The following is a 27,571-nucleotide window of genomic DNA, read 5'->3' as shown; positions in this document are numbered from 1 at the left end:
TTCAATTAGGACAGCCCCCAAAAAACAGGCCCCACACAGAGAGGAAAAGGAAGGAAAGCGGTCAGTGAAACGGAGAGGGAAGCCCCGGTGAGCCGCTCCACTGATGCTAATCCCGGAGTCATACAAACCATGCATTCTGTAAGCAGGTCGTGGCTGCTGCTTACAGGCTTTATTGTGTTTTATATCATCTACCTGCTGTTCGGAGCGCTAGTTTTCTCCAGCATCGAGCGGCCGGTGGAGGAAAAGCTGCGACATGACATGGAAGCCCTGAAGCAGGAGTTTCTGAACGAGAGCTGCGTCAACAGCGCGTCGCTGGAGCACTTTCTGGTCAAAGTTCTAACGGCCAACAAGTACGGCGTCTCCGTCCTCAGAAACTCCACCGTCACCTCCAACTGGGACCTGGCATCCTCCATGTTCTTCGCCAACACTCTTGTCACAACTGTCGGTGAGTTCAGACAAAACTTTTTACCAAGAAGTCACCTGGTGGCGTCTTTGCGCAGGACGCAAAACTAACATCATGAAGAAGACATAAAAATCCCTTGTAGAGTGGCACAGCACAATATTAGACATTAGAGTGACATAGCGCCCTAACTATGAACAAAACAAAAAGACACACAAAACAGTCCAATACAGAGACTTTATTTTTAGAGATAAACTACACAAGTCAGATACAGGTAATAACTTTATGGCGTTATTTTGCCACGTGTCATGGATGGACAGACAAGTTGCAGCTGTGTGACTTTCAGGTTGAGTCAGTTAAGATGAAAACAGATAAGTCAGGAAAAAACACAGCCCGTGGGAAAATACGTGTCTTAGGTGCTCATTGATTCATGAAGCGATCACTTCCTCCTCGTTGTCCTGAAAAATCCCCAGCGCTGCGCACGGTGGTGGCTGTTTGGAGATGAATTCACAAAGAGCGAACTTGTCTTAGAGAGTTTGGAGTTTTGTTGCAGAATCCATTTGCAAATGGATCCCCAAGCTGGTCAGCCAAGAGACAGAGAAAAGAAGTTCAGTTACCAGTGTTTGTACAGGCTGCTATGCATCCCAACATCTTTAGTTCTCATCCTCAGCAAGTGTTCACCAACAGTATTTCATCTGTCCCTCCAGACATTTGTCTTGGCTTTCTGTGTTTACTGTCCATGTTTACAGTAAACAGTAAAGAGCTCCTTTGGCTGTCTGTGGTGGTTGGAAACACCAAAAAGGTCAAGAGATACCAATACAGTGGGCTACAAATGTGAAACAATTATTTCTCTTGCTCAGTGGGGGCGTACATTTTTCCCACTTTTACTATTATATTGATTTGGACTAAACATGCTGTTATGATAAAGTCTTCCACAATACAATTTTGATCCGATTCAATTCGATCAATATTAGACAATATCAGTAAATAGCCTCAGTGTCTTTTTTGACACTGCTTGCCATTATCTGCCTGGCGCAAGGGCACTAGCAGTGTTCCAATGTTTAGGAAGGAGGTGTGCTTGGACAGAATTTGAATTTTGAATTTCAAACATAAAGGTGTATCTAAGAGATCACAATATGTGGGATGTTTTTCCTTTGTATTGATGATATTGGATGGAATTGAAATATCGATCAGGTTGATGTATCGTTACAACCTTACTGATCAGAGGAAAGGGTCAGGCAAGGGCTGGGCAATCTAAAGATATATTGATATTGTGATATGAGACCAGATGTTGTCTCAGATTTTGAATATCGTAAAATCGTAGGTGTTGTCTTTTCCTAGCTTTGAAGGCTGCATTGCAGTCTTTATCTGAACTTGCCAGACTGTTTTAGCTGTTGTACTATTTTCCTTTACCCACTTAGTCATAATATCCACATGAGTGATGATTATTCGATCACATATCGGTGCAATATAGATATTGAGGTATTTGGTCAAAATCGTTGTGATATTTTATTTTTCCATCCCCCAGCCCTGGTCCAAGGGCTTCATGGGACTTTTATTGTGGAATTATAAGGCAGATGGCAGATAAATGGGATGATTATAACTTCAGTGACAGTGGTGCTCTGATTCAGTTATATTCTATGTGATGCTGTGGTCTGAACACCCACTGAGCAGTATGTGGACGCCTGACCTGGATGAGACAGGAAGTACAGCTGGGCGAGAGCAGGGTGTTCTTACATTACTGAGGTTTTTGAGGGACCAGCCAGGTCACCTATAGCAGTAATATTGTGGTGTCCCTGAACTATTAACACACCTGCACAACCACACACATCTACACCCACATCATCTTTAGGTTTAGAGTTCCATAACGTAGACTAACCCATTATTAAAAGGTCATTTGTTCCATCTTTGCTTGATATTTCAAATAGCAGCAGTTAGCTGGAACTTGACATTATCCCAGAGCATTTTATAGTATGGTTTACTTGTGCAAAACTAGTTGATTGTACTGTTGAACAATGAATATTCTTTTGTAATGTGAAATACTTTCTAGCTGAGTTACAGTGTAACTGGTTTTACATATGAACATCGGCTTTTCCATGTATAGATGATGGTAAGAAAGCTGCCTGGATTTGTTTGGAGATGATGTTCAGTAACGCAGTGATGCAAACCTAAGAAAAGTTTTCCCAAGGCGACGATTAATCTTAACTCACCTCACCTCACCTCACCTCACCTCATAGTTAAGCGTGTAAAACTTGAAAGTTCCACAGAGGAAACAGTGCCTCTGACTCTAAAGGGGTGATTCTGCTCATGGCATTCTGTTCTCCTCATATATACCTGAACTTGCATATCAGCCAATGCCAAGTGCCGAGCCAATGCCATTGTGTTAAAATAAATAAGTAGCAGCTGTATACAGCTAACCCATTTCCATGTCAAGAAGCTAGCCAAGACAAAGCAGAGGCCATTTAAAGAGTCTAGACCACAGTGTTCTGGAGATAATCTAAAAATACTAAGTTGGGTATTTTGAGCTCAGCTATTACATGTCTGACTTTGGGGCAGTTAGGTTTATTGAAAAATTACATAGTATTGAATGGGTTTATAAACTTGTGTACTGGCTGATACCTGATCTAGCATTTTAGGGAGTCATTTTAGCAACTGATGTCGGTATTGGAACAGCTACTATTCAGTCTGCTGTGGCTCTGTCAGGAGCCTTCCAAAGTCTGAGAAAATAACTTTGAAGATGTCCCCAGGTTTATTTTGGATTGGGCGTGGAGACTTCAAATTTATAACAGAGAGCCTGCTTTACAAACTGTGTTGGTGTTTTCCAGGTAGGGAGTGTAATTAAAGACGATATCAAGTTGCACCTTGTAGGATCCAGCGTTTCTCTCAAGCCCCTCAGCTGTGTGAAACTGCAATATTAAATGGCTTTAAAGCTGCGATGTAGTTGACTTCATTAGTCTGGTGCACAGAACCACAGGCCAGTCTTTAAAATCTAACCCATCTTGTGATCTGTTGGTATTAGATGTGTATCTAGAGATGTTTGATTTCTTGACAACTTGGATAACCAAGCCTCGTCATTACTGTGTCTGCAGTCGTTGCACTAAAAGCCTGAGGGTCAGTGGCATGGTCATAAGAGTTTATGTTTTTGTCAGTTTATTATTATTTTTTTAATAGAATCATGTGTTTCTGTTGTCTGTTATACATTTTATCACTAAGTTAACCAACAGAACCTTAATTTTCTTTCACATAATAGTGCAAGTTTATTTTTACAGGTCTTATCCATACCTAATTGAGAACATGACTCCTCATATGAGAAAGTTTTCTGCGCTTGCACGCTGTATTAAAACACCCTGCTCGACATTTAATTGCACACATAAATTTGTGAGAATCGCCCAGTGCAACAGGAGCAAAATAGCCACAGAGCAGTTGCTGTTTGATTGGTATTAATTCTTCTATCAGTACTTCCCAGTTAGTCAGTTAATGGTATGACAGAAACTGTATCTATCGCCTTATTTGTCATCTTAAAGGTCACAATGAACCGATATCCTGTGACCCTAATTAGATGTATTTCCTGTTTAAACAGGATGTTGAGGCAAAACATAGAGTGATGTAGGGAGGGCCTACAAGTGCAGCATGTTTGAAAAGTTAACTGCTTGTCAGGAAATAAAGCAACTGTATTTTTTTATTTCATTACATAACATTGATTAAAGTTTCAGCTATCGCCCTCAAAACAATAATTAAGCAGTGCTTTGTCTAGAAAAACAAAAACAGGCACAGACCTTGTTGTGAGCAGTTGCATGTGGGAACTATTTTCTTTCTAGCAAACTACACCTGCCAACCATATCACAGTGCAGAAGGAAGCGTGCATCAACTGCTAGTTCACCTAGCACCACAGAGCTAGCTAATGTTACAGCTCAGCTGAGGAGGACATTATTAATGTTTACATCTTGTTCTGTCATAAGGCACAAGCCTCTCATCCATGAATAGATGCACACTTGCTTCTGTGCAGGATACAGTTGGAGGAAGTAGTTTGGTAGACAGAAAATAGTTCCTACGTGAGACTGCTATTATGACTTGCGATCTTCTCATGTCTATGTCTTGAGTCTAGTCTATGTCTTGACTAGTCTATGACTTGACTTGGATTTGAGAAGTTTTAACAGGCACTCCCATTGAACAAGCAACCAGGACTCAGTTCCAAAATACTGCAGTGTCATCGTCGTAACATCACAGAGAGGCTCCTGGAGGCTGTTATTGCTAGTTTCTGTGCTATTTAAGCAAACTACTATGAAAACACATGGTCACATTTGCAGGCATGCTGACACTCACATGGGATATGCAAACTCATGCATGAAGCAGATGAGAAATGACCTTTGTGTTCAGGAGAAGTGTGTTAGCTCGATGTGATGCATGAATTCCTTTCACAATACTGCATGTGTTTCCTTACGTGACACTTCCTTAAATGCTATCATAAACATGTTGAAGATAAAGAGCACAAGCAGTCAGATGATCACACATGTTTTCAGTTTCTTATCTCAACCTTTTGTCTGGAGGTAAAACCAAAAGGGAACACACACAAAATGTCACGTATGCGTTACAAAAACCCCTCTCTGCACAACTACAATAGGTACAGTATGTTAAAGTGGAACCATAAAGTTCTGAAAAATCCGACTGGGGAAGTTTATAATGTACAGATTGGGAAGTTATTTAAAATATTTTCCTGTTTAAATGTTTGGTGAAACTTGTTTACAACCTCTCTGATCAACTCAGGGGTGGAAGGTGAGGCACAAAATAAGAGCAGCACAAAACAATCAAAAAGAGATGTAAAATGAACACATGAAGACAGAATGACCGTAAAGACGGTGGAAAACTAAAAATAGTCATTGTGAATTTAAGGTGCCCTGTGGTGTTTTGTTGTACAGGGACATTAATTCGTTACATTTAATATAAATATAATGTGTGTGATTGAGGCCTGAACAAACATGTTTTATGCATTTCTTTCCTTATGAAATATGAGAAGCAGTTTTTATTTGAATATTTTAAAGTCTGTATGGTATACATGTTTGCTAGCTGGCAGTCTTCTTTTTCTTTGCCCTCATGCCATGGGTTACATTACTGAACAGGCCTACCGGGCACATGCCCAGGGGCCCAAAGTGTCAGGGGCCCCCGTGGCCTTCACCTGCAAAATATCAGTCAAATTAATATGTCATCGACTAGAAAGTTGTTAGGGGGATTCAAAGGGACACAGAACAACTTTAAAGAGACACAAACCAACCAAAAAGTCACAACATTACTTTAAAGAGCCACAAAAAACAGCAAAGAGATGCAAAATTCCCCCAAAAGACACAAACAGACCTCTGAGAGGCACAAAATTACAAAAACATCTACAAGCATCTACAAAAGGAAGATAAACAACAAAAGGAGCACAATGCCTGTGTGTTTTTGTCCTATGTAGGTGAGGTGGTGGGGCCTTTTGCGTTTCTGTGCCCATCGTCTCATAATCCGACCATGCTTTTGGGCACGCTCCATAGGTTTACTCATGGTTAAAAACCTTTAAGACAGGCTTGCTTGGTTCGTCCATTGTTTTACTTTAAAGACATAGGACAGATTTTGTCCTCACAGAGGTGAAAAGATCAGCAGTCACAACACCTGACCTGAAAGAAATTTACTGAACACAACGAAGAACATTGACTTTGTGTGTCTAATCTGTATCTAGACAGATTGCATGTCTCTAAATTAGCTTCCAGATAGGAACTTCCATCGTATCATGTGTCATTAAGGCACTAAATGGAGCCTAAGTAGTATACAGTTGTCATGCATCTGACAAGAAAATGATAATAAAATGTTAATTTTGTCTTGAATGTATGTAAGCTATTAAGTAGTGAGAATTAAAAGGGAAAGTAGCTTGTAAATGACACCATGTCTGTTGCCATAAAACAAACCTTCCTTGGAAATTAGTCATTTAACAGGGAAATCCATTCAAACCAAAAATGAAACAGTGAAAGAATTAACTGAGCATCATTGAATGGTGGTTTCCCTAAATTTCTGTGTTGGATAGACTTCACAATAAATTCTTTGTACATCAGGTTAGCTGTTATTGGAGCTGAACTTGTGCTTGTTTGGCAGAGGACTCACACTAAATTCTGCAGTCTAATTGGTTTAATAGGGATGATTTTTTTTATTGTCAATTAATCTGTTAGTTATTTTTTTCAATGAATTCACAAATGTTTTTGTGCACAAAATGGTGAAAAATGTCGATCAGTGTTTCCAAGATCCCAAAATGACATTCTCAAATGTCCTGTTTCGTCCACAACCCAACAATATTCAGTTTACTGTCATAGAAGTGTAAAGAAAACATAAAATTTCCACATTTAAGAAGCTGGAAATTTCTTATTGACTTTTTTATTACTCAAACTGATTAATTGATAATCAAATTTGTTGATGGCAGTTTGTAGATTAATGTAATAGTTGACAACAAATCAATGATTTTTGCAGCTCTGCTGTTAAACCCCTGAAAGAACAACACCACTTCAAAATGTACTAGGTGCCCTGCTGTTGAAGGGCATCACCATTTCAGTCTTCAGTGACCTCATGTATTTGGTGTCAGGACGGACGTGAAGACTCAGGCTGAGATATATCAATATGTTTTTGAAGCATGACCTCAACCTTGCACAAAAAAAAGCCTGTGCTATCTCCCCAGACAGGAGTCTCAAGGTCCACAGCAGCACTGATATAATACCATCAGATATCTGCTCAGTCGCTGTCAACAAAAACATTTTGCACAATTCTTCTCACCCATCTCATGCTTTTGTAGTCAAACACAAGTCATATGATTTCAGAGTTGCATCCGTCTCACTGTGTTTGTGTTGGTCTCAGCGCCTCTGTATTGGTAATGATGGATAATAACCTTCATGCTGACTTTGACAAAGAAAGCTTTGTACTGTTCCCAATGACATTATTTACCCCAGTATAAAGCATACCCAGGATAGCTCCATTGAGATCCAGTATCTCTTCATTCTGTTGAACAATTGCAAAAGACATTTTACATGCATACAATATATGTTGCACAACCATAGGCGAAATTGTTTGATGCTCAACAAACCCCCCATTTCACCCAGAGCTGAAAGGAAACCTATGCCCTCGCACACAACTGTAATTTCCTGCTGCAGATACTGTAAGAAACCACTCTGCTCTCTGCACTAAAGTGCAGCTGTGTGTTATTTCTGTACAAGCTGTGTTCTTCTGTTGTGTGCAGTAAAATGATGATTTTATGCAGTTGCAGCTGTAATTAGGCTTTTTTGTAGCAGCCTAGTTTGTGATCTTACACAGCAATCGACTGGGTTGAAGGAGCCAACTCAATGCAGCTATTTCAAAGGACGTCAACTCACAAACCTAGTAAACAGGAACTTGCACATCTAATAATGTTATATGATCTTCTTGTGCAAACACTTGGCAGGTTTTTTTAGCTGCACTGTTTCCCTGTCAGGTCTTATCAACTGACTGACTGACTGCGTGGATCAATGTGGCAGTTTTATGTGTGAGAGTTGATTGTGCTTTTTTGTATTCTTTCTTTACAGCAGCTGTATTGTTTTCATTATATTTTTATAGTGTGTTGTTACCGTAAATCACTCCTATGTGACAGAATAGACTGAGTTGAGATCTGGCCCAGTCAGAGGCATGTTTCTGTTACAGTAGTTTCATTGCTGCCTGGTAGAGGATGTCTCCCTGTGGGTAGGTTAAACAAATATTCACTGAGTAGTTTGGGCCGTTAGCCCTGGTTTTATTTTCTTCCTTCCACCATTCGTGTCCTGATACTGACCACAGCTGCTGTTTTTCAGTGCTTTTGAAAAGAAAAGTTGGCTGCAGCTCGATCACCTGGGACACTACTACTGTTCCTGCAGATATATAGAGGAGATGTTTCACTTGAACCTCTAACTTTGCAGTCGTCATGTTGTCTGCAGCTGTCGCTGTGTGCATACACCGTGGGGCTTAAATGACAAAAACATATATTCCTCTGTATCTCTCTTTTTATCTAGACAGCTAATAGTTTTGTTGATTTTTCTTCCAGGTTTTTAAACGTAGCTCTCTGAGATTTCTGCCTCCCCTCCAATACAGTAGAGGTGGATGGAATTTTAAAATGACATAAATTCAATGGTATTGTGTCCATCCAGAAACAATGTCTTTGTTACACAGTTTTTGAAGGAAGTGATGTTGATATACAGTTGAATATGATAAAAAAATTTCCACTAAAATGGAAATTTGTATTTATTTTACTAGAACATAAAAGCAAAATATACAGAACAAAAACTATGACAAAGTATTAAATACGATACAATACACTAGTAAAAATACAAATATGCAAAGCATTTATACAATAAGACCCAGTTTAGCAAGAGTTTAGTTTTTCAGTTTAAAATGCTGATTGCACTAAAAACACAAATTATTTTTGGTTGCCAAAGCCACCCTATAGCAACTCCAAAAGACTCAATGGAAATTAAGGTTAAGAACTGCCTGTCAGGATTCTCATGGCTCAAGGCTTTAAAGGGGATGTATTGTGCTTTTCCCTATTTTCTGCCATATATATAATATTACAATGTCTGATGTTCAAATTAAACGCAGACAAAGTTTCAAATAATTGAGTAAATGTATGATAAAGTAATCCCCGTGAGCAAAACCTCAGGTTTCAAATGGTTCTGAATACTCTGTTTACAAGAATTTTATCAGCACGTGACGGATTTCTTTATGTGGTTATCTGCACTAGGCATGCTACAGCAAGTGTTATTATTACGTACACTGCTACATGTAGCTATATGCTAACTTCAGGGAAACATGTAATCTTGGTTGCTGATGTTGTTAATTTCTCCCAGATTTTGGATCAGATAGCTGCTGACATATGTTGGGGTGTGAAGATTTTGGTTTAGAAGCTTTTATTGGTGATTTTTCATGAAAGAAAGTGTTGCCATACTCCATTAAAGTCATTCCTCATCTGCAGTGATGGTGCAGTTGCCTGAGGACCCTAAACGCTGATCAGTCAAAGCATACTGGGCTTTTTGGGAGGGAGGGCCTACAAAGACTGGTACTAAAACAGAGCATCTCAGACAGAGGGTGAATATAGGTGTTCCAGTATGAGGAAAATAAAGTGTTTTTTGAACATAAAGGCATGTTAACATGTTTTAGCTTGAACCCAAAATATGAGCATGAACTGGAAAATGAGCACAATTGGTCTTCTTTATGAACAGTAATTGTAAATGCAAATGCAAATGCAGGTATCACTTTTTTGTGGCCAGTATATCACTATTTAAATGATCCTCATCTTTGTCTTTTGTCTTGCGCCTCCCCTCTTCCTCCAACATCCCTCTCCTCTCTCTTTATCTCCAGGTTATGGTCACACCACTCCTCTCTCTGACACTGGAAAAGCTTTCTCCATCCTCTACGCCCTGATAGGAGTCCCCTTCACCATGCTGGTGCTCACCGCCTGCGTCCAGAGGATCATGTACCCTCTGGTCCTCGCTCCAGTCAGCCTCCTGCAGCGTTCAGGCATGGAGCCGCGGCCGGCCACTGTTGTCCACTTCGTGTTGCTGCTGGTTCTGGTGGTGTTGTGCTTCTTTGTGGCGCCGGCGGCTGTGTTCAGCGCAGTGGAGCTGTCCTGGACATTCTTGGATGGCATCTACTTCTGCTTCATTTCGCTGTGCACCATCGGACTGGGAGATTTTGTTCCAGGGACACAGCCTGGGCAGAAGTACAGGGCGCTTTACCAGGTCGCTGTCATGGGTGAGTGCAGTTGTTATTACATCCTCTGTAGATCAGAATGGCATTTGTCCATCATCCAACTATAGTGCAGTCAAACTATACCCATTATGACTAAGTACAGTAATGTCAGGCTAAAGCCAGAACATCCACATTTTTTAAGATCAGCGAAACACTAACTCCTTCACACTGCATTCCATTGAAACTGGCAGGGTAATATCAGCACGTCAGTGTCTCCACATTACTTCAGTCTGCTTACTTTTGTCTAGTGTGTCTTTTTATGTATTTTTTTTTTTTAACTTTTCCCAAAAACTGCATCCAGTTAGACAAATGTCTAATAGGTTATAATGATGAAGTGATGATGTTGTATATCCAGAAGGTGGACTTCTTCTGCAACAACATGTTTCTGGCTATTTCTCAACATCATAACTGGGCAACAAAAGAAGAGACATTTGGTTAGATACTTTATTGGTGACGCTCATGTTGGGTGCCCACTTTGAAGCTGTGCTGATCTTATAGATCTTGGGTGCTGCCGGGGTGGAGATGTGTAAGAAGCCTTCATGTTTTCACAGACATGGATGTGAACTGTAACTGCAGCTTGACTGGTTTGCAGAAGCATACAGCTGTGAAGCTATAATTCTAGTTTCTGATCATACCATTGTCATGTAAATTATAAGGCAAGCACTGATTTTCCAATTACTCTTTTTTTGTGACATTTGCTTTAACTCGTTTAAAATTCAGTCTGGATGTTTTTACAGTCACAGTGCCAGACTCACACACTTCCTCCTTTTTAAGGCTTGGTCATCTGCAGTATGTTTGATAAGAAGGTGTTGTCTCATCGTGATCTGGAACATAATGACATAGATATCAGCACCTGTTTACTGAGCAAACAAATTAGTTTGAAATGCATACCGGTATTTTCACGTGTGCGTCTCACTCACACATGAAATTTACCATAGACATGTTGGAAAATACTGACAAATACCAGACGTTACTCACTTTCACGACCTTGCAAGCACACTTGGATGACAGAAATTTAAACACGTGTTGTGTAAACAAACAGTTGAGGTCTGTGTAATATACAGGGAAAATTATACAAGTAAAAACGATTAAGTCTGTAAAGTGTGTTGTCAGTCCTGCCCTCCTCCTATTTGATTGGTCTGGTTTCATCCCAAGTCTGTCATTCATCTCGGTCATCGAGCTTTTTAGGTGGCTACAATACATGTTCCTGCTGCATCTGTCAACAGCAGATGATTTTCGCAGCTTCCATGTTGGACTCCAGCCCGCTTCTCAAACTGGGGGTGTGCCGACTGACATCTTCTGTATGTAATACACTGACTATGGATAGGTAATGCATACAACCCCACTTAAAAAATCCTAACTATCCTTTTAAAGCAGATATACCTGGGCTGCTGTGGGTTGGCTCTTGATAGCAGGGTTGTTTGTTCGGTTCCTGTCCTCATGTTGGTGGGCTTTGCATGGCAGACTCTCATTGGTGTGTTGGTGTAGGTAAATAAGAGGCATATAAAGCTCTTTGTGTGCTACAGTAGAGAGGCGCCACTTTTTAGCATTTGGATTTAACTAACACAATAGCTTGTGCAGCGATGTGAATGTTTGCATTGAAGATGCACTCTGGTGTTTCTGACCTCTCTTTTTTTTCCTGAGTGCATATATTGTTTGTCTAGTGCTTGTACAAGAGGACACACGTGCACGCAGGTGACATCATGCACCACCCCGCTAATGGTTTCACACTATTCCATTAAGTGTCAGGTGATTTAAAGAAAGCAAGATTTAAGATTTACTTGAAAAGATGCTTTGCAAATGTCTTATTCAGAAAGAAATAATTTGTTAGGCCTTAAGAATACACACTGATGGTTTTGGTGAGTAACACCTAATGTAAACCAACTTATTTGTTTGCAAGAAAACTCCACAGGGTACTCCACAGTATTTCAAATCTTAACAGCTAAATAAACACCCAGGAGCTAACTGGATTTTAAACAGACCAAACCTGAAACTAAACTGAACCATTTATAGCTTAAAATAGCATACAGATAAACAATAATAGTGTACCTTTTTGGTGCACTAAGTAACATTATCTTTTCTGTATGAAAATAAAAACTGACTATTGCAGTTGATTTGCATCTGGCTGAGGTGGAAAAGTTGGCAGCCTCCAGTTCATCCTGTGGAAATGATTATGTATTCAGATTGTTTACCAATATAAATCAGATCTCCTAATCCTCATCAATATGACCAGGTGTTTTTACACCTTAAAACAGTGACATGTCATTTAAAAGACAGTCTGAAAAGACATAGGGTCATTGTGATATTTTCAGATTTCTACCCTGTTATTGTTTTTTCACAGCGGTAGTGACTAAGAGTATAAAATCCACTGCACTTGTGGGAATGTTAAGATGAAAACTACCAGTGGTCACATGGCTTGCATTGATCTGGTGTGGTTTTGTCCTGTGAGGGTCACATAGAGCTTTGACATGCCTGCAGAGCTGTAGATGAAAGCAGGTTCCCCAGAATATCTGTCTAACCTGACAGTGTGGTGGTCTGCAGAGGCACAGAGATGACAGACCATCACACTCAATTCTCATCTCTCTGCTACAGAAACTTCTCCTCATCTTGATCTCTAAGAGAAAATAAGAAAATATTTTTTTTTTATTGTTACGTGAGGAAAGCAGGCGAGATGCAGTGTCGTGAAAAAGTAGCTTTTAAAGCATAAACTGAATATAATGAAAGGAAAGACATTGGCAGGGTTATGACATGTCAGTGCAGATTGTATTATGCTGATGTGTGTAAACTGTTTTTCATAAAGGACCCCAGAGGAAGAACTATAGTTGTTTTGAAAAAAAATTCTTGAGAGAATTTAAGAGAAAAGTTTTAAAGCTCATATTTCCAGGATGGTTGTTATGTCATCCTGCTCTGAGGAGTTAAGCTGACCTTTGCAGCCGTGCTTGCAGACTTCATTCTCACCTCTGATGTGAGAGGTAGAACCTCACACTGCTTCTCTTTTCTCAAGAGCAAGTCAGGGGTTGAGAAGTAGGTGCCTCAGAAATGGAACTGCTTTCTGAGTTATCTTTTAGCTGTCTGGAAATTGAAGTACAGACTTCTGCATTGCTCATTGTTAATCAAACTTTGCAGAGAATTAATGGAAAAGGATGAAATTATGTCAGAAGCATTAGTGGCTTTTGATATGTTTGTTTTTTTAAATAAGCTTTTAGAGTCAATTTAGCAGCACTCTGACTGCAATGTTTGGCACGACTCTGTGGGTGGCTCTGTCAGTCTGTTATTTGGTCAGTCCACTACTTTGGGCCAGACTGAAGTATCTGAAAATATCTGAAATAAATTACTGCAGGGCTGCAGCCAGCAATTTTTCTCTCATTATTGATAAATCTGTTCATCTGTGTCTATTAAAAGCATGCTATGCAGGGTTTTCATTTAAAAAATACAAACAATATATATATAGACACAAAAGTAATCCCTCCCAATCATCACTTTTTGTCATGGATGGATTATGTAAAAATGGGCCCCTAGGCACAGACATGCAAAAGGGCCCCACCACCTCTTCTACAGAGCAGCAAGACACGCAGACTTTGTGCTGGCTTTTTAGGCTCTTATTTTATTTTAGTCTCTTTGTAGTTGTTTTGTGTCTCTTTTAGGTGTATTTGTGTCTTTTTTGGTTATTTTGTGTCTTTGTAGTTGTATTGTGTCTCTTTGTAGCCGTTTTGTGTGTCTTTGTAGTTCTTTTGGATCTCTTTGCGGCCGTTTTGACTCTCTTCCTGCTTGTTATGTGTTAATTTGAGTGACATTTTGCAGGTGAAGTCTAGGAGGACCCTTGACACTTTGGGCCCTTGGGTAGGCCTGCTCAGTAATCCATCCATGCATATAACCCACCAACAGTGTGTGTTGGTGTCTGTATCTGCAGAGAACCTGCCCTCTGCCTCTCTTTTCTTATTTTCTTCTTATATTGGTTTGTCCAGGATGTTTCTGGATGTCAGCCTTTAGGTAGTGGTGTGTAGCCTCCAGCCAACATCAGCGTTAGGTCAGGACTCTATAAAAACCGGGTTACACCGCTGTCTCTGTCTCTCTCCTTTGCTCTGTGGATATGAGCTGCAGGTCTGTCTGATCGAGGGTGCGTGTGCAGAGATGCCAAGCAGGATGAAGCATATGCTTCAGCTATAATTCACACAAAGTCTGCCATTGCAGCACCTTCCTGCAGGGCTGTGCGGAGATGTGGGGGTGTTTATTTGAGCTTTAGAACATAACCACCATAAAACATTGAGAAAATAATGTTTCTTATCTCTGATTCACTGTTTTGTTCTCATTAACACCTCACCCTCCCTTCATTCACTCTCTCGCTTGCTTCACCCCCTTTTTGCTGCTCTCTGAGTTTCGTTGAGCCGAGGAGGAGGGGCCAAGTTTGAAAGTTGTATTTCCAGTAAGCAAGTAAAGTGTACCTTTTAAATGAAATAGTGTGAAAACATCCAAAGTGACCAAGTTGTCTTTAGATGTCTTTGTTTGTTCAACCAACAATCCAAAACCTAAAGCCATTCAGTTGAGAAATATGTATGACAGTGAAAAGCTCCTGCCATTTAAGAACCTGGAACCAGAAAATATTACCCATGTTATCATTATTTTGCTAGAAAAATGACTGAAATGATAAATCAGTCCCCAAAATAGTTGCTGATTATGTTTTTTTTACTAGATTGACTAATTGATGAATCCACTAATTGCCATGAAATTGTGTAGATTTATGTCCTCCAGAGAATAAATCCTCCTGACTTTGGTGATTTTTGATTTGTCTCAAAAACTGTTGGTACACACATTAACATTCTCTGCCGGATCTAGTGCCACCATCAGTCAAATTCCCAAAAAATAGAATTACATTGCTGTATGACTAAATACTTGTCACACCAGTGATCATTTCAATAGCTGCTGTGTTTTGTATTTAATGCTGATTTGCAAATGCTACCATGGCAAAATAAGACAGCAGTCACAATGAAAATTACCTGGTTAACATATTATCATTGCCATTGTGAGCATTTTAGCATGCTGATGTTAGCATTGAGGTCACAGCACCAGTGGACCTAAGTGTAGCCTCACAGAGCTGCTATCGTGGCTGTTGACTCAAAATGGTGAATGAAACTGTGCTATATATAGAGTGTATTTCCCATATTAGAAGCTGATTTTATCATAATTCTGGCAACCATGTCTTGTGAGTCATCTTTAATCTCTCTTACTCAGTGAGTCGTGATGTTGATTCACGTCATTTCATCCCCACTGCAAAGCTACATCTTGACAAAATAATGTCTGTGTGCTATTTAAACTATTAGCAGCCAGTGTCAGCTTGAAAATATTTGAAATGCAGTATATTTGGGCAATATAACTCAAATTCTCATATCTGATTTAAAGGATATGCCATTTATATAATCTGTGAAATAAGCAACAGAATAAATGTGTTGTGGTATCATTTACAACAGTGTTGCACCTTGTAAATGTGTACTGTACTGGGTCCCAGTGGTTCTTTGTTCTTGTTTTAGATTGAGACTTCACTGTCACATGATGGAGGTTATTTTCACAGTCGTGCTCTTGTTTTTCAGTCTGTCAGGGTGTTTCCTCTGTAATTGAATCAGGGTTGGAATGACCTTTTTGGCCAAAAGTAGCCATGCTGTTGTTTTGTTCCTCTGTGGTCTCAGTCAGAGAGCTCGACGGTGAATATCTGACAAACACTGTGGTCTCCTCTATTCAGGACTGAAAAACAAAGAGTGAATGCTGCATTTCATTTTCGTTTTGCTCGTTCCCCAGCAGCGATTTGACTGACAAACAAGAAATATTCCACCTAAAAATACTTTTCACTGTAAACACATCTTTTGGTGATGAACATATGGTTTCTGTGGCCATTCAGGACGCATCTTTTTACTGATACACAATATCTCCCCTGTATTGTCTTTAATTAGAAGGATTTCATGTTTGATTTTTATGCTCTCAGGTGGACACAGTGGTAGGTGCTGTATTTTTCTCTGTCGTGTCCTCAGCTAATCCCTTGACTTCAGTTTGGAAGGGGGCCCAGCAGTTCACACGGTGCAGCTGTGTTGTTTCCCTGTCCCACATGCTGTATTATATAATAATGATGTAGGTTGAGTCAGATTAACCAACTCAGTCCCTGCAGGTTTCTAAGGAGGATTAGTGACCGACTGCAAGATGTGGCCTGATGTGACATCTCCTGAAACTGGTGTTGTTTTCCCAGCTCAAGCGCTAAAACTGATTATATGTACATACATTCCTGTAAAAACACATTTCCTGCTGTAAGTGAAAAACAAGGGCCAACCTTTAGTAAGTGTTTTAACATTTCTTTACAATACGATTCACTCATTACCAGCTATCAAGTTATGCAATGCAAAGAACACAAACATTTTGAAACTCCCTTTAAAGTTCAAAACCGCTGTTTTAAGCCCTTTTTACTGGGAGCACAGTATTGAGAGTCACTGAAGAGCAAATATTATGAGATGGTAGTTTGGACAGTCAAAGTCCTTCCACTCATGTTCTGTTTTTCATGCTGCTGAACGCTTCACAGTTGCAGATTGCATTACTTTTTTTTAAGTCCTAAATGTTGCTTACTTAACCTGTAGGTAGAAAAGCATTAAGGACCAAAGCTTAAAATAATTTTCCCCTGGGATTTCCTCTGCTCCACTTACTGTACACTTGCCACAGTGACTGTAAAGTCGTGGAGCAGAGGCCTCTGTAATCCTATACTGTTTTTCTTGGAGAGTTGGCCTCCCTGTATAGTGAGAGGCCATTGTCCATGACCTGAACTCTGTGGTTATGTGGAGCAGTTTACATGTAACAGAAGAAACCCATTTGGCTTTCCTTTGATGCAAACAGGAATCAGAGCAGAAATAACAAATGTTGAGCAGATTTTGTTTTTCACCTCTGCCACTAACTTGAGGGCACTTTTGTCCTCGTTTTGGGTGAAATGGATTTATAAAAAGCACTTCCTGTCCATGGTCCAGTGTATGTCAGACTCTGACAGTAATTCCTTAGCTCTTTGCTGGCCACATCTTAAGAGCTTAAGCAGTCATGTACCAAGTAGACTCTTAAAAACAACTTGTAAAGAATAGTTTCCTCTGTCTTTCTTTTCTCTGCGATTGTCACAATTTTTTATACATATTTTATATTTGATTTTCTTTAATTTCATTCTGTTCAAGTCATTGACACCTTCACATCCCTCCTGGGTGTGGACAGAGGGTGCTCTATGCATGTGCTCTAACTTGACCTGGCCTACTTCATTTCTACATGGTACACAAAATGGCACGTACAGCTTACAGTATGCTGATTTGCAATGACTGCTCTGTGCGGCATGTAAATAAATTGCCACACATACCAACAGCATTGCAACAAATTTAGACTAAATAAACATATATGTTAGATGGCTTTATGTGGCTGAAACCAACTGGTAAAGGTCTCTGTACTTAAAAGCTGTGGGGAAAAAAGATTCAAAGTTTGTCACAGATTCTCATCACATTTAAGGGGCTTTCCCTGCTCTCCGCACGTAACAAGTGGCACACTGGTGTGACCAAAGGACCACAATGTGTTCCACCTGTAATCACATACCATCTTCAGCTGGTGTTAACAGCCATGCCAGCAGTTCTGTGAGACTGTAATGCTCATATTACACCAGACAACTGAATTGTGTGGTAGATACAACATGGAAAGACAACTTTGATATTGTTAGACTTTATTGTTCTCCAAAGTTGCAAATGAACCCGGTGAAACAAACTATTTTTTTCTAACTCTCACGCCAGTTTTGTACAGACAATCATACTGAACATACATACAGTACATATATACATACATAGTGTCAAAGGGGAGAATCCTATACATTAAAGGTCCAGTTTTATAAGATTTGGGGGGATTTAGTTGCATCTAGCAGCAAAAATTTCAGATTGCAACCAGCTGAAACTTCTCCTGGTTAAAATTCCTTCAGGAGGGTTTTACCAGGGACTGAATCATCCACCGAGGTCTCTTCCTCTCCTGGACCAGGTGATTGAAAGCAATAAAGCAAATCAGTTTTCCTCTACCCTGTTTCGGCTTGTTGCAGATGGCCCACTTGCCCAGCACTTGCAAATGTGTGCTCACCTTATTTCTGATCCAGACATTCAGAAGATTCTTACCATGAGCTGGCGGAGGTCTCGTTCTCGTAAAAACAAACGTGTCCAGTGATTTAAACCGGTACAAATACTGAATAAAGCAGTTTCACATTACAAATCAGTGTTTCTCCAGCACTGTCCAGCAAGTTAGAGATAGGCTGCTAATTAAGCACCTGCTAAAGCGCGTTCACCTTTTTTCTTTGAATAACTGAAGTTCCAGACATTCAGGAAGTTTTACTGGGAGCCAGATTATTCACAGAGGTCTCTTCCTCTCCAAGAGGAATGGACTCTGTTTTGGAGTCAGCCTCAAGTGGCCATTGTATGAACTGCAGTTTTTGGCATTTCGGCCTTGGAGGTTGCAGCTTGGGTGGAAATCTCCTTGGACCAAAACCCACTCCCTATGTAGATATAAATGGCTCATTCTAAGGTAACAAAAACACAACAATTCTTATTTTCAGGTGATTATACACTAAAGAAAACATACTTGTTATATTGAATTTCTGTCAGTATGTCCCCCTAAATCCCACACACTGGACCTTTTAATGGGCATTTGAACAATTTTAAAGTTCAGTTGTCTATGTTTGAGGTGTGCCATTACATACACCTGTCACTTATATAGGATGATGGTGTATTTGAGGAGAATCACTCCTAGCCATTCTTCCAAACCTTCTGATGCATCAAATATTTCAGAAATAGGCAAAAGTCAGCCTCAGGTAAAGATTTTTGCAAAAATAGAGACGCACATCTTTCTGTTGAATTAATGACCCGCTGTGACCCTTGTCTCTCTTCCCCTCTCTCCAGTCTACCTGTTCGTGGGTCTGATGATGATGTACCTCCTGCTGCGCACCTTCCACAAAATGGCTGACCTGCACGGCCTGACCACCTTCCTGCAGCTGCCGCGTTGTGAGGACTCGGACCAGGAAGAAGACAGGGAGCCCATTGTGGAGGAAAAATGTGAAGATCAAACGCCCCAATACCTGACAGAAAAAGAGTCCAGTAAGCCCCTGGAGCCAGGATCACAGCCCTCATACAACACCATCAACACAGGTTGACCTGTGGTGGTGGTGGGGCGGGGGGCAGAGAAAAGAAAAGAGAAGCTCTACCTCTGGCACCCAGACTTTTGGGCTGAATCTGAATTCTTGTCTTAATTTTTTCATTTTGTTCTCCTTAGTCTCCTTGTTACAAATGTGCAGAGGAGACCACAAACAATAATGAGGAAGTAAGATGAGTTTTAAGATTCAGCCAACGACTGCCAAACTGTTTGTGAGTGGTTACTAATACACACTGCTTTCTGCACATATGAAGGGACTATCCTGACTTGACTAGGGCAACCCGCCTTGGCTAAATGATGTGATAACAGATGTTTTCCTCCTCAACACTGGTGTAACTGTGGTGTGTTCACCATGCAAGCTTGGCTGCTGTGTCCACAGCCTCAGGATAGCACATGAAGGGCTACGGAGCAAGAACTTTTGATACATGGTTGGTTGTTTTCAGATCACTTTTGTCTTGCATGCATTTTTGTCACATTGCTTTTGTTGCCACAGGTTTAAGTTTTTAGTTTAGGAATTACAAATATGGTATTTAATTGTGGAGAATTTAAATATTGGTGGCAAACACAATCTTTGGATGCACTTGCCATTTCAGCTTTTATGAAAATCTATCATTGACCAGACCATCCAGTCATACTTAGAGCCAGGAATGGCCATTATCCACTTTTGCACCACTTGAATTCATCTTCATAAGAATGAATGATCACAACTGCGATGAAATGACAAGTGAATCCATTACAACTTTAGATAACTCCCTCAAGTAAAGGTCACATTGGACTTACACTTAAGCATTTAAAACACTCAGGAATTTGACTGGGATGTGCTTTATGTTTCAGTCAGATTGTCTGTGTGAAAGTAGTGACTTTCTTGTGTCTGGGTCAGCCTCGAAAACAACAGAAACCACAGATGAGCTCTGTGTTTGCCTCAGGACATGGGCTGTCCTCCTTTATGGTGCTGCCCCCTGGTGTCTACATGTATGTAGCACAACATGTTACTTCACCACCAAAGCAGTAATAAATAGGGTCAAAGGGTTGGACTAGAGGGATTGAGGAGGAGAAAAGAAATTGACTGTAAATTTAAAAAATTGTGTAATTTTGGTGAATGAAGAAGTGGTTAATTTCAATGGGAAACCAAATGTTACTTGTCAAATGCAACATGTTCTGTGTGATTTAAAGATCATGAACACATGCATGAAATGCACTTTAATGTTCACACCGGTTATTGTTTATTTACTGTCAAAGTTGTAGTTTATAAATAGGTTACTTATATCCTGATACTGTAAAATAAGTTGACTCTGTCCATGTTGGTGGCTGCTGTTGTACTTTAATAATATCAGTTCAACGTGGATTCACATTGGACAAGAATAAATTGAAAATAAACTTTTGCCTGTATTATCATGTTTGTTTTTATAAGCATGTCCCGCTTGTCTTGATAGTTTGTACTGTAAACTCATCCAGCAAAAAATTAAATGTACGTGTCTTGTGTAGTTTTGAAGTTCAGACATACCAATGTGTGAGTTTTACAATTAAAATTTGAAGTTGTCGGTACACAACACCCAGCAATAATGTTTTTCTCAAGGGTATGTGACCTGAGAGCAGAATACATACACTGGGTCAGTTTCTAATTTCCTTAAACTTCCAGTCAGTGTGTAGGATTTAGGGAGAGATATTGGCAGAAGTTAAATATAATAAGTATGTTTTCTTATGTGTGTAATCACCTGAAAATCAGAATCATTGTGCTTATGTTACCTTAGAATGAGCCGTTAATAGCTATACAATGAATCATGGTCCTCATTCACTGTCTCCACTATGTTGCACCATCAGGTTTCAGGTTTACAGTAGCCCAGAATAGACAAACCAAACACAAGGTCTAGTTAGGGCCATTTGGGTTTTCGCGTCGGCCACCGAAGTTCACAGCACCTCCACAATGAGATTTTTAACGCGACACTGCTTTATTCAGTGTTTTTACAGGTTTAAATCAGGGGTTCCATTTGTTTTGGAGAGGAAGAGACCTCTGCGGATAATTCGGCTCCCAGTTAAAATCTCCTGAACAATGAACACTGAAGGGGTCCAAACCAAGAGTTCACACATGACAGAAGTTTAAGCTGGTTGCAATCTGCAATCCTCACTGCTAGATGCTGCTAAATCCTACACACTGCTCCTTTGAGAAATTAAGTGTGTTATGAAGTGTATATCTGTCCCAAACCAAGTGTCTGAGAGCACTGAAATATGTTTTTCAGATTGACACAAAGACCATGAGACAAAGTGATTGCTGTCTCACTTACAGTGTGGACTGGCTGTGGGTGAAGCTGCCTACAAGTTCCCACATTAAATTTCAACAGTTCTTGTCTATTATGGATCTGACTGGAATGAGAACTACTGTAGATTGTTTTGTTTAGATTTATGTAACCAATAACTCACTGACATCCTAAATGGTATTGGTGTGCTCAGCTCCACTTATGTATTATTGTTAGTAGATTTCTGAATCAGGTGTGATTGCAACACCAAAATGATCTACAAGTCTTTAAGAAGTCTTATAGGGTAGTGGGTCAGACTGGAGGAGGAGAAGCTGAGTCAGAACTGAAACATTTGTGGTTGCAGACATTCAGTCTGTTACAAAATGCTCTTTCACTTATATGATTCTCTAAATATTGCAGCTGTTTTTCCAGGGTCATTAATGACGATATGGCATCAAATGACAGAGTTAAAGCAACAACAGTACTGTTTGGATTCAGTTTTCATCCAATTTTCCCCCGACCCACTTCAAAGACATGCTGTAAAATGTACTTTATGTATTATAATAACTATGTATCAGACTACATTCAGTCCTATGTGAGGCTTTTCAACTGAAAATTAAAATGATGTTCAACAAAAAAACAGTATTTTTTCATTTTCATATTTTATTAAAAATGTCAGTATAAACACACATTTGCCTTTTTTTTAAGAGATACAGTGTCCAGGCATTCTGCCTTAAATTTAAAAACATAACCATTAAAATATATGTATAGAAAAAATAATGTAAATAAAATAACTGCCATGATGGTACATTAATATACCTTAAGTGAATCTTCAAATACAGTGTGACATTAAGTTACTCATCTTGTCAACAAAACGTGCCATTTATAAATAAATTGAAACTGCAGCCCAACTATTTACAAAATGACCTTTGCATAGAAAGCAAGTACAAAAACCTGACCAACAGGCATCATGTGCTTCCTCAAACAAATTATCTCAGCATTTCACCTGTCACGCATTCCAGCAGTGTTGGCTTTAAATGCTGGATCAACATATATATAGATATATAGATATATCTATATCTATATATATATATATAGCAGGTTAAGTTACAGTTAAAACACCTTTTCTTTAGCGTTCTTCTTCAAAACAATATATTACAATAACAGAGCATGTACTAGTACTCCATTTTATGGGTTAAAAAAAATGGACAAATCTTACCTGTAATGTTACCATTGCGTAATAAATACAGAGTAAAACACAAACTCATGTGACTTAGAAATGCATAATATTAACAAAAGTGCAATCATTCAGATGTAAACCAGACAAAACATGAGGACCCCACTAAAACAAGCAGAAAGTGACCTACTGATGATTGAACAACTGTTGAGAGGGTGGAAATCGGCACCATTCGGACTACCATCAGCCAATGTGGCTCACACAGTGTCTATATACCCGCCGGGAATGACTGATAATATCTGTACAACAGAAGCGGCTGCTTAGTGGTTGTGACTTTAACTATAGTGACAGACACCTACAGTGGCCATGGGGATGTGTTGGATACAATCACAGTACTGTAAAGGCTCTTTGAATAAAAACATCTATTAAAAGACGTTAAATACTCCTTCTGAGCTGCCAGGCTATACAGGTAGCCGTTACAGAGCAACCACATCTGAGAGAAAACACTTCAGACAAAACAAACTTTAGTTTCACTCTTTTCTGCCCTCAGATGGGTCATGGTTTATCTGTCAGGTGGTTGAGAGGCATTAAGAGTTGTGCATTTTTCCACTGAGTAATATTCAAGAATTGGGCTAACTGTCTTTCCTGCTGATGCAGGATAAACCAATAAAATGTACATGTACTGTACCTTTAAATACTGGTTACTGAAATGTAACTGATGATAAAGTGATGTATACAAAGAAGAACCACTCAGATAACCTTGATATTTCTTTTTTGCAACTGAACAAACGGTTGTCATGGATTTCTTCTGACTAGAAAGCAAATTTTTGCAGGTGTAGCTTTTGTTTGACATCCTGACCTGTAATTCATCTTGATACACACAAGGTTAAAGGATTTCTTCACGAGTTTGACCTATTATAGTAGTGTTTAAACCATTGTCCTTCAAACACCAGTCAAATCACTTCTCTCAGAACTCACATTACCATTTAACACGTTATAGAGGGATTTATCCAATGTTAAATGAAAAAAAAAAAAAAAAAAAAAAAGTTTTCTTAAAGCTGTGATGTTTCTGGCAAATTTTTGGGCAATACTGCTGAAGTAATTTTCTTTCCACCGAGAGTGATTACCTGCTCACAACTTCTCATTTGCCTCTGTTTTCTAATCAGACACCTCCCTTCCCAAATTCCAGTTGGCTTAGTCACACTGGAAACTGTAGTAAAATGCTTTTCAGCAATTCATTCTGCACTGACTCATCACTTAGCCATTAAGAAAAAAACATAGCCTTATTTGACTTATTACCCACTTAGTTTTCATCATGACTTGATCTCCTTTTTTGCCGGGGAAATGTAATCCCTTCATGTTGCACAAAAGTCTGCCAGATGCATCACAGCTACTCCTTATGCCAGCCCACCTATGGAGCATTTCCTGTCTTAGACATCAAATACCTTAAAAGGTCATCCACAGTTGGGTAACCACCTTCACATTCTCTGAGTCCAAGCATTCCCATGTCCCTCTCAAGCAAGGATGTGTTTATATCCTGGAACTGATCCTCCACAGTGAGATCACCAAGGTAGCTTAACCCCATCACCTCCAAGCTGCTGTCCAATGCCCTCCATTCTTCCTGCACCTCCCAGCTTCCCCCACAACCTTTCACTCCCTGTTTCGCCCATGCCTCACCTCCCTCACAGGCCCCTGACAGGTTCTCCAAGGACCTGAGAGGTGTCCGTGGAGCTGCCTGTGGGCTCCCGTCAATTGCAGAGTCCAGTGCAGTGAGAATGGAGGAGATGGCAGAAGAGAGGGAGAAATTAGAATCCATGGACATGGATCCCCAGTCTTCATCTTCATCTTTTACAGACAGAGTGACATTTGCCGGAGACCTACTTGCAGCACAATTTGACAAGTTATTTAAAGAGACCAGAGGGCAGCTGTCAAGAGCTGAGTGGCTGTTAGCACACATGGCTGTAGAGTTATGTTTTGCTGCAGTGAAAACACTCTCCTGGAGTTCAGATGAAGAGCTACAAGGTGGCTGTGACACCTCCATGGCTACAGATGGCACCCTACAACCCTCCAGGCTGACCGACCGCAGTGTGCTGCATATCAGAACGGACCTCCGCAGGCTGGGGTCACGAAGCTGCAGGCCATGCTGATATTTGTGCAGGGAAACTGTGAGCACAAACTGGCGCTGGCTCTCCCAGGTTGAGCTACTCCTGTCGGAAACCTCCACGTCCTCTGGTAGGTGTTTACGCTTCTGCCCCTTCTTGACCATCTTTAAACTGCAGGGAAGGGAAAAACCGTTAAGTTGACTTGTACTGCTGCTAAAGTCATTGGTTAACATTTAATAGATGATCAGTTTCTCTGGGTCCTTAGTAAAGTAAAGAGGGTTTTTTGAAATTCAAAAACCCTTACTACAAAATAATAAAAAATCAAAATGCTGTTGAGATAAGCAACACATACATTTCATAATATCTGAGTTGAATCATGAAATAATCAAGCAATCGCTCAATAGTAATCAATGAAAATGTTATGTAGTACAAATAAATATTGAGGCTTCTCAAGAATGAGGTGGATTTGCTTGCTTTTCTGTTTATGATTACATTTATCAACTTTTTTTGTTGTTGTTTTGTAGTTTTGTTGTTTCTATTCTAACAAGGCATGACTTTGAGCTTTGACAACCTGTGGTAAATATTTGTCATGTTTTAATCTCATGGCCTCTAATCAGTGAAAAAAAACCCTGAAAGTTGCAGCCATAGACTGAGACAGGCAACTCTATCCTAGAAATTACGTTTGCATATTACTATATGATTTCTCAATTACGTTGTTGTGGCATTGTTCATATTAGTTGTATACTAATACAACTATAATATAAACGTAATTTCTAGGAGAAAGGGCTGAGACAGATAGTTAAGGGAGCAGTAAACATGTTAAAATGTAAACACCTTGTGGTAATACATGAACAAATGCTTTAAATAAATAAGATGCAACCTTCAGTGTGTTTAACTGGATTTACTGTTTTGTGTTTAACATAATTCAAATTTGGCAGAATGAAAAAGCAAATAATTGTGTTTAGCTATGAGATAATTTAGTTTGAATGTCTGTTGGAAATACGAATTTGATACCTTCAAATTAAATAACCAGTGAGTGATTTTGTTCATCGAAGTTTTCTATTTCTATTTATCGTTAGCTAAGTCATTAAGTAGTAATAATATACCGTCAACTTAAATGGGGGTTTAGGTTGTGACGTCAACATTAGCTTCATCATGCAACATTAGGAGGGAAACAGAAACCTAACGTTACTCGGCCGAGGCCGTTTAATAACTTGAAACGTGGATGAACTGACTTAACTTATCGATTAACGAGTCGAAAGCGATTAACGTAGTTGAACAAATAATGTGTTCAACGTATAACAATTCAAAAGTAAAGTATCTTAAAGCAAACAGACCTGTTGAATCACTTCCCGTCTCTCCTCAGCAAGTTTAGTCGACACCGTTAAGTTACCGTTGGTTAATATGTCGTTATCCTTCCTCCACAGTGACGCCCAAAACATGTAAAGTTTTGCTCAACGAATTCGGAAATAACTCGGCGATTTTAAACAAGTTAAAACTCTCTGTTTCAAACGCTACAACTTTGTTAGCCGACTGACTAAGTTATCTCCCGCCCGTAATTTGAGTTTCACGTCGCTAAGGTTTACAGTTGGGGGCAAGATGTGTCGAAAGGCATTATGGGTAATGGAGTTCATGTACGTTAACTACAATAAGAATAATTTGACGTTACAAAACGTTTTAAACTATTAATATGGCACGTTTGATAACCATATCATACTTTATATTATATGTTGATATGTAAAATCACACCTACCCTGCTTACTCCGGCCGAACCGGATTGTCAGGCTTGTTATTATGTAATTTGCATAGCACTAATTCCTAAATGATTACATCACCGACAGAAAAGAGATTCCCATCCACGTGTATTGCCTTTTAAGAACGGCAATGTATGTGTATTACATTAACAATAACCGAATGGTAGTTCTGGTCAGCACGTCTTATTATTTTATGTTTAAGTTAATTACTGCAAGAACATAGAAAACTTCTGAGATGGTATTAGCCGACAGACGCCCGGTCATAAATGGTAACAGTCAGAGAGCGTTACAACCGTGCATATTTCACTGACTATTTCTATACGAATAAAGACAACGCAAAAAAAAAAAAAAAATACATGTAAACATGTGGATTCTGCAGATGTACACGTACTCAGGAAAAGCCGTTTTAACTGTAATAACAGTGACAGTTGTCCAAATCACTCTTGTTGAGACAAAGTCATTCAGGCTTACCTGAGAGCAACACGCGTGAGGGAGGAAACCGGTCAATAGTCACAACTTTTACGGAGATGAACTATCAACATTTCAAAGTTTACAATTTGGCTTTAAATTCCACTCCTCGACTTCACGCCACACGAAGGACCAGCGAGGCAACTTTAAAAAACAGCTTTAGCTCCACCTCGGTCTGTGTATTGGACGGCAGAGAAATACATGAAGTTACCAGATCATAAAACAGTTTCCTGTAGTCTCTGTCAAAATAAAAACCCAAATTTGACATCATCCTTTAGAAAAGGCAACATAATATATCTTATATGCTATTCTATTGGCTACTATTATATCTATATTAAGTTATGCTGTCTTACTACATTATATACCATATTATATGTCTATTATTTTGCTATATTTATAAAGTCAACACTAAGTATTAGGCTACTTGTGTACACGAGGCTAGCCGACTTGCTGCTGTTAACCACACCATTGTCACTTTACCTTGTGATTTT

At 39.5% G+C, this 27,571-nt stretch overlaps 2 protein-coding genes across 3 annotated transcripts; one reads left to right on the top strand and one right to left on the bottom strand.

Annotated features, from left to right (window-relative positions):
• On the top strand, positions 1-20,734 carry kcnk6 (potassium channel, subfamily K, member 6). The gene is made up of 3 exons (XM_050074836.1): positions 1-445; positions 9,773-10,165; positions 19,096-20,734. Exons 1-3 carry the CDS (start codon positions 130-132, stop codon positions 19,344-19,346), a joined length of 960 nt encoding a protein of 319 aa, XP_049930793.1. The 5' UTR covers positions 1-129; the 3' UTR covers positions 19,347-20,734.
• On the bottom strand, positions 20,581-27,261 carry sertad3 (SERTA domain containing 3). 2 transcript variants are annotated; one of them, XM_050074848.1, is made up of 2 exons: positions 27,084-27,261; positions 20,581-25,029 (listed from the first exon to the last, which is right to left on the bottom strand). In XM_050074848.1, exon 2 carries the CDS (start codon positions 25,020-25,022, stop codon positions 24,168-24,170), a length of 855 nt encoding a protein of 284 aa, XP_049930805.1. In that variant the 5' UTR covers positions 25,023-25,029; positions 27,084-27,261; the 3' UTR covers positions 20,581-24,167. The 2 variants fall into 2 exon arrangements, with proteins under 2 accessions (XP_049930805.1, XP_049930812.1); XM_050074855.1 differs by lacking the exon at positions 27,084-27,261 and adding an exon at positions 26,196-27,050.
• Positions 27,262-27,571: the final 310 nt, after the last annotated feature.

This window comes from Epinephelus moara, chromosome 2 (assembly GCF_006386435.1).
Source record: "Epinephelus moara isolate mb chromosome 2, YSFRI_EMoa_1.0, whole genome shotgun sequence".
NCBI lineage: Eukaryota > Metazoa > Chordata > Actinopteri > Perciformes > Serranidae > Epinephelus > Epinephelus moara.
This window is presented reverse-complemented; position numbering and strand designations above follow the sequence as displayed.